General features: G+C 44.5%; 1 protein-coding gene across 8 annotated transcripts in view; it reads right to left on the bottom strand.

Moving 5' to 3' along the window:
• Window positions 1–266: 266 nt before the first annotated feature.
• Window positions 267–16,537, bottom strand: part of WDR37 (WD repeat domain 37) — a 2,160,746-nt gene continuing 2,144,475 nt past the window's right edge. For all 8 annotated transcript variants that reach the window (XM_069648008.1, XM_069648012.1, XM_069648013.1 and 5 more), the window contains one exon: window positions 267–2,936. In XM_069648008.1, the coding sequence (XP_069504109.1) occupies window positions 2,805–2,936 (132 nt within the window). In that variant the 3' untranslated portion in view covers window positions 267–2,804. The remainder of the gene's footprint in view (window positions 2,937–16,537) is intronic.

Here is a 16,537-nt window from a genome sequence, read left to right as displayed (position 1 = left end):
ACGATATAAGAAACAGAAATGTTGGTCTTTGGGTGCTCTGTTCATCCTGCTTTGTGACACACTGTACATGCTGTTGGGCACTTCTCATGCTTTTCTTACAGCTGCTAAAGATTCAAAATCATGGAACCCTGCAAAGACCATAGAATAAATGGACTAGTGCTGAAAAACGGCATTCTCCTTGTAATGTTTTGTTTCATAAGAAAGAAGAAAACCCAAGGCTTAATTTCACTACCCTTGTGAGAGGATCCAAAACCTGACAAACAGGGCAGCTTTAAAGAAAGTTGTTTTAATGAAACTTAAAACAGTAATAATGCCAATTGGCAAAGTACATTGAAAACAATTTTGTCACAGTTTGAGCAAAAAGAAACAGAGGCTTCCATGTAACAATTGCAATCACGCTTGATAAAATATTTCACAGAATTAAGGTACATTTAAAATTGTTATTTTTGCCGGGCTACTTATTGAGTTTCTTGTACTATCTGACACCTTCAGTCAACATTCTACCATACTTCTGTCAAGAGATAACTACTAAAGCTGCAAATGTACAATGTTTCAAATTAGTAATATTTCCATGTAGGTTAAACAGTGAACCTTAAAGGCCTAAAACGGTTTGAGAGATTTGGGTTATAATTATGACACATTTTATAGTGGGGTCGAGTGTCAGATAAAGAGGTCATATTTTCTCGTATGCTGTACATAATCATATTTACAATCCATTTGCAGGTTTCCTTGTATGTGTAGTGTTGTGTGCCAAAGAGCATGAAAGGGTAAAAGATAATTATCTAACGCAATCGCCCTTTTCTCTTGCCTTGCTTCTGTTTGCCAACCTAAATAAATGCAAAGACTGTGTTGAGCAATGGGAGTTAGACTGATGCTTACTGTACATTTCACTAATCAAAAAATGGAAGTTGGAACGCCCCTTTCATAAGTCAAGAGCAAATTTGTATTTGTTCCTTTATCATTTGAATGCCAATATGTGGTCAAACGTATAACTTGATCGCAAGGACATAGTCCTGAGATTAAGGTCTGAGTTTAATGTATGTATTCGCCCCCCCCAACAAACAAGGGGCAAATGGAAAAATGAGCAATTAGTGCATCACAAATTAGCCTTTTTTGTTGCATGTGTTGTTGAGCACTTCAAATTCTCCAATTTGTCGTCAATAACTAGTCCACCAGAAAATAAGAAATGTTTGCACATTTTAAAACTATTTTGGATTTTAACTATTTACTTAACATGCGTCTCACTTTAAATTCCTCAAACCTTCTCTTCCTCAAACCAGATTTCCCCACAGGTTTTCTCTGCACAATTCTCTCAGCAAGCACTGCTATGACAAAAGTTCTACCAACACTCCCACAAAAGGAAGTGACTTTTGGGCAGGGTTGCATTGCTGAATATGTAAAAACAGTCACTCTTTCTACACACTCAGTCTTTGCATTGTATTCTTTCAAATGTAAATATAAATGTACTAATGTAATCAAATTGAGTGACTACAGCAACAGAATTGGCACTGCAAAGAAAATAATACATTGGATGATGCTTGAAAGAGTAAAAGGATGCCGACCAATCTCTTTTTGTGATGAACATCTAATATGGGATCATAGGCAACTCTGAAGGATAGCATAATGAAGGCAAAGGCAACTTTGAAGCAAAAGGGAACCCCCAAACTCTGTATTGGTACTGTCCCGAGAGCCCCAGGGTGGATGAAATCAAATAAGGTCCGATTGTCTTATTGCCTTACTTCCTGTCATTACTATCTCATGTTGAAAATTGTCAAGGCCACACAGAGTCCCAGTGTACTGCGAGTCTCCTTAGTGCATGCATTTATTAATGGTATTAGCTACTAGTTTGGCAATAGTCAATGCTGTAACAATTACAATAATTGAAACGACCACAGCAAGCATTGTAGCAAGACTGATTGAGGAATGAATTTGCAGAGCCCCAAATCGAGTCAATGCTGTACTCACAATGGTCAACAACAGCCCTTCACACATATATGTATTTTTTTTTTTAAATGGTGATAGTGAGCGTGGACTAAAGTGCTTTACATTTTGGTGAACATGTTTCAGTAACTAGTGATGGCTAAATTTACTGGACTTGTACTTGGCCACCTACAATTGCATGAGATTTGTGCAAGATTTGCTTATGAGATGCACAGGCTACACTGCATGTTAGAAGCTGGCATTCCGTATACACAATAATATGATCATCCTTTATTGTGTTAATTCAGTAGAGCCTTCTTAGTCAAGACTATAAAAAGTCTTGAAGTCACGCCACGCACAGCAACATCAAAACTTCATATGAAGCAAACACGCACTGATTCACTGCACCCTGTAGGGAGAAACAAACTTCAAACTCTACTGCAGGTCAGACCTATGAAGGCTTTTTTTTTTTGTTAAAGAAAATGGCAGATATGTATTTTTATTGCAGAAAATGTAACAGACTACTAACTTTACAAGTACACAGATTTCACATTTTATCACAGAAATGTAATGCCCCACTACTCATCCATCAGATGCTCAATAATAACTTCGGAGCACCATGATGTGCTCTGATAGTTAATGCCCTTCCTTTCTACCAAGCGGAAGTGGAGCTAAAGAATTTATACACAAGTCTACTATCTAGCTGAGAAAGTCACACTGCTTTTTTCTTTATACGTCATGCATACTGTGCATAATGTGCCAACAAGAACAACATTTATGAAGTGCTCCTTTCAGGAAACTAACAGTGAGGGCAGGTCATTAAACATCGAATCCAGAAAAGGGTACAAGTTCAAGGCAAAGGAAACTATAATCCTCAGACACCTTTATTTTTCCTGTAACAGTGCAGGGATGTTGATATTCCATCCAATGGCTTGACGGTCAAAGCCACAGGAGAAGAGGTTACATGTTGGGTGATCTTCGCTCCAAGCAGAACAGCACACCATCCTTCGATGACCCTACATTAAACAAGGATGAAATATACATTGAGAAGCTTGTAATCGGAAACCTTATTCTAGAAAAATCCTTTGATCACAATAAGAACGGTTTACGTGCTTTGTCAAAGAATGTGGGTTGCAATAAATTCCTTTTTTGATTCCATTTTTAAAGCACAATAGTCATTCCCCTTTTGGAATGCAAATACATTACAATGGATTAAAGACACCTTATTTATTTGTCAGTTTATAATGCGCCGGAGCCCGCAAGAAAGGATCATGCCACATTCTCCAGTTTGCTGTTGTCACCATGGAGCCACAGTGGTTGCACATCTCTCTACAAGAAGGATCTCAGAATCTTTGATAAAAAAGGATTACATGTCTTCGGTGGCACAAACCATGCCTGTATCCTATCTAATAATGGCACCATCATACTACACCTATCAAATGCACTTTAAATTAAAACTTAAACACACAGATTATAGCTCACAGCTGTATGGAATAATTGAGGGAACATGTGGGGTGAACCAATGTCACTGAAAGTTACCCACCTGTAATTTATTTTATTTGTTTTGGTTGAGCATCTCAACCTTTCAAATTTACATATATATTTTACTACATACATCATAAATTATTAAATACAATATAAAATCAGTTATAAGAAAGTTGATAAAACAAGTATATATATTTTTTTCTCCTCTCTGAGATCAATTCTTACCTTTTTTAAATCAATTCTTGATAGAACAATCTTTAAGGCAACCAATACAATTCTATGATTTACATTCCTGATTAATATTTACATCCACTAACGAAAACATGTGTAATCAAGCATAAAAGTCTATAAATGAAGATTTAACAACAATCCAGCAAGTATGTCTAAAGGAGATTTCAGATTTAAAATAATTAAAATGACTAAGGGTATAATGGTAAAGCATTTCCAATAAAATTACGAATCCTCAGCCAGAGCAACAATTCATACTTTTCGGAAGGCCACCGTTATACTACACTACACAACTTAATCTGTCCAATTGCAATTTAAATCATTTTGACAAAGATCATGAATTTTCAATGCTAACAATAGCAATAATCAAAGATGTTATATCATTTGCGTTGAAAATCATATCCCACAGTTTATCCTCATACAAGATGACAAATTGATTAACATTTTTTTTAAAGGATTCTTTTCTTAGTTTTGAAAGCTCTGGATATCCTACCAAAAGATGTTTCAAAGTTTCATGCTGATGTTTCACATCACAAAATCTACACAAGATAACATTTTTGATCTTATTGTATTTGGCAATTTGTGCTCTTGTTGGCCACAAGTTCAACCTCAAACACAAATATTCTAGCATACACTATATGGAACAAGTTACTTACCTGTAACTGTTGTTCTCCAGCATGGGTCTGGCATGGATTCACATGCTCATGAATATTCCCCATCGTCAGGCTGGGAATCCTCGGTAAAGAAAAAATCAGTTTCAGTTTCATTTCTGAACTGTCTTTCTACTAGTAACCAATCACTGGTCTCTGGGTCATACTGCCCCCACCCAATGACTGCCCTCTACCTAAGCCCCTCCTCTGGCAGCATCTTCAGATTTGGTAGCACGTAAAGTGGCAGTAGGACCAAGAGAAGAGCCGCAGAGGGGTAGGAGGGAGGGTTCGCATGTGAATCCATGCCAGACCCATGCTGGAGAACAGCAGTTATAGGTAAGTAACTTGTTCCTTCTCCAGCATGGGATCTGGCATGGATTCACATGCTCATGAATACAAGAATACATAGCAGTACACACATCAACATCAAGCATATCAACAACTCAACATTAAGCATCTCTTACTACCTCACCAGGCCCACTTTCAGGCAAACAGGTTGCGCAGAACTGCTTGGCCTACTCTGGACTCCTCCCTGGTATCCTGGCTGACGCAGTAGAATCTTGTGAATGTGTGCGTCGACCTCCACGTAGCAGCCCCGCAGATGTCCAGCAGGGGTACACCAGACAAGAACGCTAGAGCGGTAGAGGTGATCGCTCTGGTCGAATGGGCTCTCGGACGGCCGGGCAACGGTCGGTTTGCCAACCGGTGACAGTGCATGATGCAGCCAGAGAGCCATCTGGAAATGAAAGCCTTCGCGAGGGCCTTCCCTTGGTTCACAGGTCCAAAGTTCACAAACAGTTGTGATATCTACCGAAGGCTCTTCGTGCGGTCCATGTAGAACTTCAGTGCTCTAGCTACATCCAGCGAGTGAAAAGTCCTCTCAGCTGGCGACGAAGGCGACGGGAAGAAAACCAGTAACACCAAGGGCTCGTTGAGATGGAAGTCCGACGGCACCTTGGGCATGAAGGAGCGGTGCGTCCTCGGCACCACCCTCGTCTCGTGGAATGTCAGGTATGGAGGTTTACAGGAGAGGGCCTGGGGGTCTCCCACTCGTCGTGCGGAGGTGATGGCTAATGCCGAATGCAGTAGCTCAAATGGCCCCATGAGCCTGGTCAGCACCACGTTAAGCTCCCACGCCGGGGCCAGGGCCTTCACCGGCGGGAACGATCGGAACAGTCCTTTCATGAACTCCTTCACCAGGTGATGGGACCATAGCGACGAGCGCCCCAGAGTTCTGGTGTAGCAGGAGATAGCCGTCAGATGGATCTTGATGGAGGCATGCGCCAGCCCCGCCTTGGCCAGCAACAGCAAGTACGGCAGCACTTGAGGGGCTGTAATCTGCAGAAGGTTAATCTTCTGTGCACGGCACCAGACAGAGAACCTCTTCCATTTGTGTCCATAGCACTTGAGAGTCGAGGACGCCATGGACTTTGCAAGCACCTCCTTGCAGTCTGCCAGGATATCGTACCCTCCGAACTCTAGTGCTGCAGGAGCCAGGCCTGCAGGTTCAGCGACCCCGGGTCGTGGTGGAGGATGGCACCACCTTCTCTGGCAAGCAGACCCGCGTCCTTCGGCAGTTTGACTGGGGGGGACGCTGACATGTCCAGAAGGTCCGGGAACCAAATCTGCCTCGGTCACGCCAGTGTGACGAGGATCATCCTGCACCGGGACCATCTGAGTTGACTGATGAGTCGCAACAGCAACGGCAGGAACGCATACAGGAATAGGCCGTCCCAGGGGAATGAGAAGGCATCGCCCATGCTCCCTGGCTGGGGAAACCTGCTGGCGAACCTCCGGCACTTGGCGTTCGTCACCGTCGTGAATAGGTCGATCTGGGGATTGCCCCATCGTCGGAATAGGAGATCCACTTGATCCTGCCGCAGCTCCCACTCGTGGCACGAGCGCAGCTCCCTGCTGAGCAAGTCGGCAATGGTGTTCTTTATTCCTGCCAGATAGAAGGGTACCAGAAACATCCCCTGGGCGACGGCCCAGTGCCACAGATCCTGCGCTTCCTTGGATAGGGCTGGGGATCTGGTGCCCCCCCTGCTTCCGGATGTAGAACATTGTGGTGGTGTTGTCGGTGGAGATCCTTATCACCTTGCCCTTGAGGGACGGAAGGAACAACCTGAGGGCCCAGAACACAGCTTGGAGCTCCAGGACATTGATGTGCAGAGACCTCTCCTCCGGGAGCCAAAGGCCTCTTGCGTGGAGATCTCCGGTGTTCGCTCCCCATCCCTCCAGGGAGGTGTCCGTCGTTTCCTGATGTGCCGGGGTCTGGAATTCCATGCCCGCCCCTAGATGCCCACGAGCGCCCCACCACCGGATCACTTGGCGGAAAGTCTCGTCGAGTGAGATCCTGTCCTCGAAACTGCCCGCCGCCTGCCTCCAATGGGCGTTGAGGAACTCCTGAAGTGGTCGCATCCGCACCCTGCATAGGCGCACGAGGTAGATGCATGATGACATCATGCCAATTAGGGACTTGATGGACCTCACCCTGGCTACCTCCATGGTCAACAGCCGTTGTACCTTGCCCAGGATGGCCTTCGTCCTTTCCTCCGACGGAGAGGCCAATCGTGCCACTGTGTCGAGTCTGGCTCCCAGGGACAGGGCGACTTGTGACGGTACCAAGTGGCATTTCGCGAATTTGATTGAGAATCCCAGATCCATGAACAGTTCGATGGTCTTTGCTGTGTGATCGGCGGCGAGTTCTCTTGACTTTGCTCGGATGAGCCATTCATCCAGGTAGGGGTAGAGGTGAATCCCCTGCAGGCGCAGCCGCGCCGCCACTTGTGCCAGGCACTTGGTGAATAACCTGGGCGCCGACTTAAATCCGATGGGAAGGGCTTTGAACTGGTAGTGCCGCCCCTGGACCACGAATCGTAGGAATTTGCGATGTCCCTTTAGAATGGGGATGTGGAAGTAGGCATCCTCCAAGTCTAGCGACAATAGGAAATCGCCTCCCTCCAGCTGTCCCAGCACGTGCTGGAGGGTGACCATCTGGAACTTCTGAGACTTGATGTACTTTTTTAGACGACGAAGGTCTAGGATAGGTCGCCACCCGCCGGTCTTCTTCCGGAAGAGGAAGTACCGCAAGTACACTTCGGAGCCCCGGAGCCTTTTTTCGACGAGTTCTATGGCTCCCTTCCTTAGCATCGCTCGTACCTCCAGAAGTAGTTGTGGGACGTGGTTTTCCTTCCTGGCCACGGGTGGTATACGGGGGACACCTTCTCTGAAATTCCAGGATGTGCCCTCGGGCCAGGGCATTTAGCACCCAACGGTCGGTGGAGATGGACTCCCACATGCTGACAAATTTCACCAGGCGGCCTCCCACCGGGGTGCTTGGGTGGGGGCCCGATGCCACGGCCGGTTCAGTCCTACTTGGCCGCGGTCTAGCCGCCTTGGCCTCCTTGGTGACGACGAGATCCTCCTGTCTTGCCGCGTCCTCTGTAGGCTTCCTGAGATGAGGAGCGGGCCGCTTGGGGATACGACTAAGGAACCGCCACCGAATCCTTTGGAGGCACCTTGCTTGCCTCTGGAGTTCCGAAAGGACGGCCGTCGTTGAAGAACACCCAAGGTCCGAGCTGTCTCGGTGTCCGCCTTGATGGCCTGCAGTGACTCCTCCACTGTCTTGCCGAACAGGTTGTTCCCGTCGAAGGGCATGTCCAGAACCCTGGTCTGCACGTCCTGGGGGAAGTCGGTGGCCTTGAGCCAGCCGCGCCAGCGAAGGCAAACGCTGTTGCCCATCTGGCGAAAGCCGGTGTCAGCGATGTCTGTGGCCACCGTAATGGCGTGGTCCGAAGCCACCTCGCCTTCCTGTAGGATTTCCAGGGCCTCAGCCCTCTTGTCGTCCGGGAGGAAGTCCAGCAGGGGAGCGATCTTAAACCACAGCTCCCTGTCATAGCATGACACAATCGCGAGGGCGTTGGCTGCTTTAATAGTCGTCGCCGCCAACATGACGACCCGCTGTCCCATGGCGCCTAGTTTCTTTCCCTCGCCATCCGGTGGGGAAGTTGAAGTTGAAGCCGTCGCCCCGCCCCCTTCTTCTTGGCCGCGGCGGATATGACTGAATCAGGGGAGGGCTGTGCCCAGAGGCACATGGGGGTGGAGTCTGGGACCCGGTACTTTTTCTCGTACCGGTCTCTCTTAGCAGGAGCCGTGGACTCATTCTTCAGGAGCACCAGCCCTTCGTCCCAGATGTCGTCCAGTAACGGGACTGAGAGGACAGTCTTCCTGTTGGCCTCCCGCCGTTGGTAGAGGAAACCTTCCTTCTGCTCTTCGGGGCAGAGCTGGACGAGCTCAGATGCCCTGGCGATCATGGCGTGGAAGGAGCCAATTTCGTCGGGCGGGGAGGCCCGAGCAGGTGGTGACGGAAGGTCCATTCCGGCGTCATCCGTCCCCGCCGTCTCTGTTCCCGTCTCATCCCTCGGAGGAGGGGAAGGAGGTGAAGGCTGTGAAGGCTGGAAAGGCTGGAAAGGAGGAGGGGGATAAGTTCTCTGCTTGCTCAGAGGGCTTCCCGACAGTCCAAGTACTGCTGGGGGTAAGGGAAACCTTGTCTTCATCTCTGTACACAAGGCCTGGATAGCCATCAAGATCGCTCCCGAGTTGTCTTGTGGCATAGGCACCGGTTGCGACGGGAGTGACAGTTGGGGAGTAGGATCCTCTGTCTCCTCCACGGCTCCTCGGCACCACCGTCGCTTTCTTCATCTGCCTCGTCTGGATCCCTCCCGTAGGACCGGACCTCCTCGAACTTCTTGTCCAGGATCTTTGCGACGCCAGCCAGCTCCTCTTCAGATGTGGTATCTGTGTCTATAATGGCTACCGGGCCCCCCCTCTTTCTCCGCCCGGGGTTTCACGGGCGTCTTATCGATAGGCTGAAAAGAGGATTCCCTCCGCGGTGGCAGGGAAACACTAGGCCCAGAGGTCATCTCCACTGGCATAGCCTCCGCAGGCTTCGCCAGGGCCGCCACGACTCCCTCGATCGAGGCCTTAGCCGGGTGAATCGGGGCCTTTGCGACTTTGGGCGCGCCTGAGGCCTTCACCTTGGGGAGAGGGTCACCGCCTCGCTCCCCCCTCGGATGTCTCTGTCAGGATCGACCGGGACTTCTCCCGAAGCTTACCCGGGTTCTCCGATTTCCTCTTCCCCGAGCCAGAGCGTTGGCTCGTGGTTGATGGCGTCTGTGATAATGCGCCCTGCCTGGCAGCCGAGGAGCCTAACCGATAGGCGCTTCTGGTGCCCGCAGACTTGCGGTGCTTTGCCTTTTGTTGGCCCCCCGTCGCCGGAGCGCCCTCAAAGGTCTTAGAAGACCGCTCAGACTTCTTCCTCTTCTCACCTTCTGCTGGGCTCTTCCCCTCCAGCCAGCTGGTGAGTCGAGTACGACGATCCTTCATTGTCCGTTCGGACATGTTCTTACAAAACGCACAGTCCTTCTCCACGTGCGATTTGTCATCGTGAAGGCAGTAGAGGCACCGAGAGTGCTCATCCTCCTTAAAGAGGTTCTGTAGCCCGCATCCAGGGCAGCTCCTGAACAGCTTGGGTCCAACAGGCGTCATGCTTCCTTTGTCCTGGGCCATGACCACGCGGGGTAGGCCTCAAAGATCTTCTGTAATCCTCCGAGAAGTGGAAACTCAAAGAAAAGGTGCCCTTGAGGGGCATAGAACGTTCTGAAAACGGGTCCCCATTGATCGGAAGTAGAATCGGTGGAGCTTGAGGCTCGATTGACTGAAAATAAAAGAGTAAACTCTTCGAAAAAATGCAAAACGCAGTAAAAGCTCACAAGCTAAAGCACGAGGACTCCCAACACTTGAACGTGCGGTAAAAATCTGAAGCTGGCTGCCAGAAGAGGGGCTTAGGTAGAGGGCAGTCATTGGCTGGGGGCAGTATGACCCAGAGACCACTGATTAGTTACTAGTAGAAAGACAGTTCAGAAACGAAACTGAAACTGATTTTTTCTTTACCGAGGATTCACAGCCTGACGACAGGGAATATTCATGAGGATGTGAATCCATGCCAGACCCCATGCTGGAGAACAGGGAATTATTTCAGGTATGCAGGAATGACATGTAATGATTTTGGTAAAAATGTGCCATTTCAAAAATGCTGAGTATGTGTTACATATGGCCCATGTGGCACACCAATCCATACGCATAGCTTGAGCTTTGCTTTGTCAGGGTAATCTAGCAATAATTGTTGTGAAATATCAGCATTATTAAAAATGTCTTTACATTTCGAATTCCAGGCATAAATGGGTTTCTTATAACTTAAAAGAGCTTCACCTAACACAGGAATTATAGTCTGCATATTCTGTTCCGTTGATAAACATGTCCTCCAGAGACTTAACATTTGCCATGACACAATGGCTTCTAATGATAAAAGTCCTAGCTCAAAGCATACAATTAGCATAGGTATTAATTGAGGGGGCAATAACACTTTCTTCCAGAATGGGCCTTCTAAACATACCCAATTTGGATGTTTTCTTTTGGATATATCGTTTGAGCTCCATATACAGCAACAGGTACAACATTTGCCTTATAAAATTGAATAAGAAGATTACGAGTGAATCTGCCAAACTTGGCTTGTATAATTCTTCCCTGGTATGCTAAGGCTTGCATTTTTCTTTTCACTTCTTGTTTATAAGGCTCATTGGTTAATTTATTGTTAATATTTTGACCTAAATATTCATATTCGTTCACATTGGAAAGTGGCAGCGAGTTAAAAGGTCCACATTCGTTTTTATGTATATGGTCTTGCTTTATGGTGTACTATCAAAATATTCGGTTTTTGTGAGTTTACCATCAAGCCATTATTTACAGCATATTCATCTAATGCTTTCAATTTCCTTTGCAGGCCAACTTGTGTCTGGTCTATTATGACTAGATCATCTGCGTACAGAAGTGATCGTATTTGCGTACTGCTGATTTTCGGCGGAAATTACAGAGAACGATTAAGATAAATATTTATGTCTTGGATATAAAAGTACCAAATTCAATATAGGTGAAACTTAAAGGGCCCCTCAAAAAGTTCTATTGCACAGACCTACTGTCGGGGTTAAATGTAGAACGCAACAAATGTTTAAAAGATTTTTATGTTCATTGTTGCTGGGTTTGCCTATCAAATGTTTAATGTCATGTAATATGCATCAATATGCATTTATGTGTTATGTGATTGTCTCTTCAAACCTGGTTTTAGGGTTTTGAATTTTTATATATAAAAGAAAGAAAAAGTTTTGTATGAAGTTGTGTAACTTTAAAAAAAAAGTATATATATTTTTTTTATATCAAGTATGGCTTGAGTTTGAAAACAGCTTTTGGGTTCATTAACAAGTCGTGTTTTTTGACACCATCATGTGTATGTATAAACAAGAATAATAAGAGTGACTTCCTTGTATAAATATATTGGATATTAAAGTTAAATAAAATGAAAGCAAAGATGCAGCCTTGTTTCAGTCCACTATCGGTTGGAATTGACTTTGTGAGAAGGCCCTCTTGGTTCAGTTTTATTCTTATTGATGTACCAGAGTAAAATGTGTGTATCCAATGTACAGAGGGCAGCCTGCATTTAGCAATTTTCTAATTGGACTATTCCTTGACACAGAAATCTATAAAAGCAATACATTACGGTTTAGTTAAAATAGCTTGTTGTTTTAAAATGGCTGATATAAATTCATTGAGGTCACTAGCCCTTTAAAAAAAAACGATTGGTAGATGTCTAGCATATTGACCTCCTTAAGCCAATTATTAAAATCTTTGACCACTAACCTTGCAAAGATCTTGACAGGGATGTCAAGGAGAGCTATGGAACGATAATGTATTGGGTCGTTCCCGTTTCCATTTTTAAATATTGGAATTATTGTTGATTGTTTCCAAGAACTGGGGATACAACCTATTCTTAGTATTAGAAGAAAAATAATTTCTAGAATTCTTGCCCACTGTTCAGGATGTTCTTTTATTATTAGATTTGACAACCCATCTGGGCCCGGAGTTCTTGACGAGCTTAAGTTTCTGATAATCATAAGGATATCAGTTTGATCAAAGCAAAGGTTACTGGTGTTGTTTTGAGAAATTACTGGAATTTTAATTTGAGTGGATTCTTTAAAAAATAAGGTTACAAAGTTGGCAGTCCATGTTTTTTCAGTTACCGTGTTCAATAGAACTGCATTTGAAGCATTTAGAAAATTATTATTTATCAAGTTCCAAATTTGGACTCTTGATTTGTGGCCTATTGCTAGTACCATCCTCTCTCCATCTATTTGCTTTTCATTCTCGTGTGTTTTATTGCATTTTTATATTGTGTATGTAAACGTGTTTTTTTCAAACTATCTTTCATCTATTGTGAGGTACTTGATTCTTTTTCGCATTTGGCAAAAGCGTGCTTTTAAACTATGGATGTTTGAATGATACCCTTGTTTATGTTTAAAAATTGGACGTTTATGAGTTAGTTGTTTTTCAGGGATCTACAGCAATGAGTCTGTATATTTATACATTGATGTTGGTGAAATATCCTCTTCTTGCTGAATTAAATGTCCATTTTATTCTATCATGGCTATGATTTACAGAAAAAAACCTTTAGTATAGGTTTGTGCAGAAGGATTTTGCTTTTTAATTGTGAACTGAAAGATACTATGATCACTAGCCTCGGACGGTATCACACTAAAAGTCTGAATTGAATTAAGAGCATGTTGGGATAAAAAAAACAGTCTATGATTGATTTCGCTCTCCCTCTCTTCAATGTAAGCGCAGGAGGAATCTCTTCTGGGAATAAGCCATTTAACATGGTAAGACTTCTGTCTTTCATTAGGTCCAACCAGATTAGTGCTCCCTTCAAGAGTATTCGCGAATCTTGATGAATACATCTCATATTCAAATCGCTGACTACCATAGTGGTGTAGGTATCATCTTGCTCTGCAATCAAGTCTAGCATTTGTATTATTAACTCCATACATTTTTCATCCTCTATGATGGACAGGTTCCAGTAAACATTCAAAATAGCTAATCTGCAACACACGACTTGTTTATTATTCACTGGGACGCCCATTATTCTAAAGAGAGGGTTGAACTTATTTTTACTGCTGTTAATAGGCTGGCTGAGTGGCGCCCTAATCTTTTTTTTTAACTGCTGGGATCCATAATACCTTAAAGTCAGGCCATATAGGTTGTGTGGTTATCCACGTTTCTTGGAAGATTAGGATGTTAGCAAAAACAATGGGATGATTCTGTTCTACATTAAATAAATGGGAGAAACCCAGCGTATTACACACCATTATCATAATGGACTGAGGCATGCATTAACGTCTGGCATTATTGATACTTAGTATGAATGGTCTGTTTAGCTTTTGTTATCCATGCCCAATTTCTAATTTCTGGTTTGGGTGGCTCATTATTATAGTAAACCTCTCGCAAATGCTTTCCTCTCTCTCCATCACAATAGGGGTTCGAGGGGCTCTTGAAATCGATGGTTTTGTTTTGCAATTGCCAAGTCGCTTGAATTAGTCCTCAGTGCCTCTTGATGTTTTCGTCTGGAGTGATCATCACTATGCTTAGATGTGTTTAGTTAAGCATTTATTGTGTAAACTTAACCTGTCTGCTTGAATAAATAGATCAAACCCCAGATCCCTCATCTTGTCTCGGGCTTGCCATATTAGATCCTTAACAATCTGTGATGGGATATCGAGTTCCACTTTATCATATGTGGATGTGTTAAGAAATCAGAGACCTTTAATGTGTTATTGAATGTATTTTAATTCTCTTTAAAGGCATTAAAGAGAGTAGATCTATTTGGAAATGGACCTTGATGTTGCCTGTGAATCATAGCTATCCGGGTCAGAATATTTGAGATGTTCAGTGGCGTATTTGGTCTTCATGGTCTCTTACATTGATATAGCATTTTCAATAAATTTTCTAGAGGGTTGCCTACTTATATGGTATGTATCATGTTTTATAACCGACAGCATCAGTTGTAGACTTTGCATTCATGACTAAAGTTCTCTTCTATTATATTTCTGTTCTAAATTTGAATATTCTTTGTCATCATCCATATGTCTATGGGAAAGGGATGGTTCACTAGGCAAGGGAACCGAAAGTAATGGTGGTTATTTGGAGTTCTGACTTGAAGGTGCCATAGAATAGGTGGAGAGATTTAAAAGTTCTTGGTCTATGTCGTCATTCTCTAACCGTGGGTGAAGGGATTCATCTATTCATCTATGTTTCCACCATCTTCAACCGATCGTAAAGTTAGATTCAGCCCTTCATTCATCACAGTGATTTTACAAGTCTTGGTTTGAGGTATAATTTTAACAACACTTGGAGTAAATAAATTATCAATAAATGTTTCGTTTTACTCGATTTCATTCTTTTCGATTAAAGTGGATTTGTTTTCTTTCCTATTTTCTGTGTTAATATTTCGCTATTTTTCCTAGATATTTTTTCAATTTTTTTTTCTTTGGGTTCTTAATAGCAGCAATCTCTCTAGATCAGACCTTTTGCCTTTTTTCCATATTAATTGCCTCATCCAATCTGTTATTGAGCCCTCACATTTCATCCTTTTGCTAGACTCATTCTTTCATCAATTCTATCTAATTTCCTTTCCTTTCTTTTTCATATTTCTGGGCAATCATGTCCCTAGGCTACATCTATTATATTTTTGTATTATCCACCTTATCAATCCTTTTAGGCTTACACCGAAAGGGTATCTTCCCATTACACTCCTTTCCACTGCTCAATTTTCACCCCTTTTCTCCTCACAGCCTTAGGCGCTGCCTCAATTTAACAGGTGGTCAAGCATTCTCTCGGTGTCCCTTTCCCCATAAAGTGGAACTGGCAGCGCATTTTTGCAGAAAACAACCATCCCAATTCTGCTCTCTCTCTCCCATCATGGTTTATGATGGCTGCATCGCTGAGCTCTTAATACTCACACCAGCAACAGAGGACAGGTACCTAGGCTCTTACCTGATTGACACCCCAAACCCCCATACTTATGGCAGGAGACATCTGTACCATTTCACGTGCAGTTTAGATTTTACTCTTGCACGTCACTACAGCTCAATACGACGGTAAGGCATTTTATGTTTACTGCCCTCCATAATATCGGTTTATTTTTAATGGTTGTATGCAGTACGTGGATATATGCGAATGGCTGGACTGTGGAGATGGGCGGGGCCTCTACGACTGGCCCACAGAGACCTTTATCTGGATAAAGTACCAATACTGCTCTATATTGTACTATGTATTATGACGAATCCCAGAGTATTGGCATATCTTCCATGGGGGAGGCACCTTTCCACGAGGCCTGGGAGGTGAGGCCGTTACCCGATAGTTCCTCTGGGTGTGGTACTCAGTGGGTGAATCTCATGGGAGGGGAAATCCTTCATGGGCATGGGCAATGGCCATGGGAGAACGCATTCACCCAACCCTTTGGTGTCCACACCTTCTCGAGCCCCCCTCAAGTCCCTTTGGTCCCCCACACCATTATTTGTTATAGTTTTAGTAGAGGACATCCTTAAAAACACTGCCGTGGAAGAGTGAGACTCACCCAAGCCTGATGCCAAACATCACTGTGACGAGGAATATGAAAGCATGAGGCAAAGGTCCACAGTAGAACCAACACACGGTGCAGCTGCCCAAAGGCAAAGCTAATAATAAAAAGGGAAGAAGGACTTACTAGGTTGTCGACCAACCAGCCCTGGGGGAGCAAGAAGGAAATGCTGGTCCTGCTCCGAGTAACCCGAAGACTGGAGGCTGGGACGCCGACTGCCACAGGTACCTGGGCAGTCCGGGATGCAAGTCCAGTGAAAACCGCCCAAAAACAGTGACACAGGGCAGCCGCCAGAGAGAGAGAGAGAGAAGCTGAAGCCGTGAGGAAATGGACGCAGAGCATGGCCGAAGTGAAGAACCGGCACTCCAACCCTAGAAGAGATCGGAGGCCTCCCAAGAGTATCCAAAGGTAGGGAAAGGGGCGGGCTGGTCAAGGGGGCTGAGAGGGACCTGAAGGAGCTCATGAAAACATACTGAAAAGCCCAATGGGGTGAGAAAGAGAAACTACAATATAATGCAAACTTTATAAATCTAATAAGAACATCCCGAAAAGAGCTGAAGGGGGTGAGAATAAAGTAATACAAAAAAGACTCAATGTTGCAATTAATATAAATATTTTCCTTTTTATTCCACCCATTGTATTCAGATCTGTTTGTTGGCAGGGAATAGTCATTTTATAATAGGTCTGTTCTGTCATTTTAGCTGGATTACGGACAAAACCAGAAAGG

Source organism: Ambystoma mexicanum, chromosome 2q (assembly GCF_040938575.1).
Source record: "Ambystoma mexicanum isolate Mex_15411 chromosome 2q, UKY_AmexF1_1, whole genome shotgun sequence".
In the NCBI taxonomy this organism is placed as follows: domain Eukaryota; kingdom Metazoa; phylum Chordata; class Amphibia; order Caudata; family Ambystomatidae; genus Ambystoma; species Ambystoma mexicanum.
Note: the sequence above shows the minus strand (reverse complement) of the source record. Positions and strands in the feature narration are given on the sequence as shown.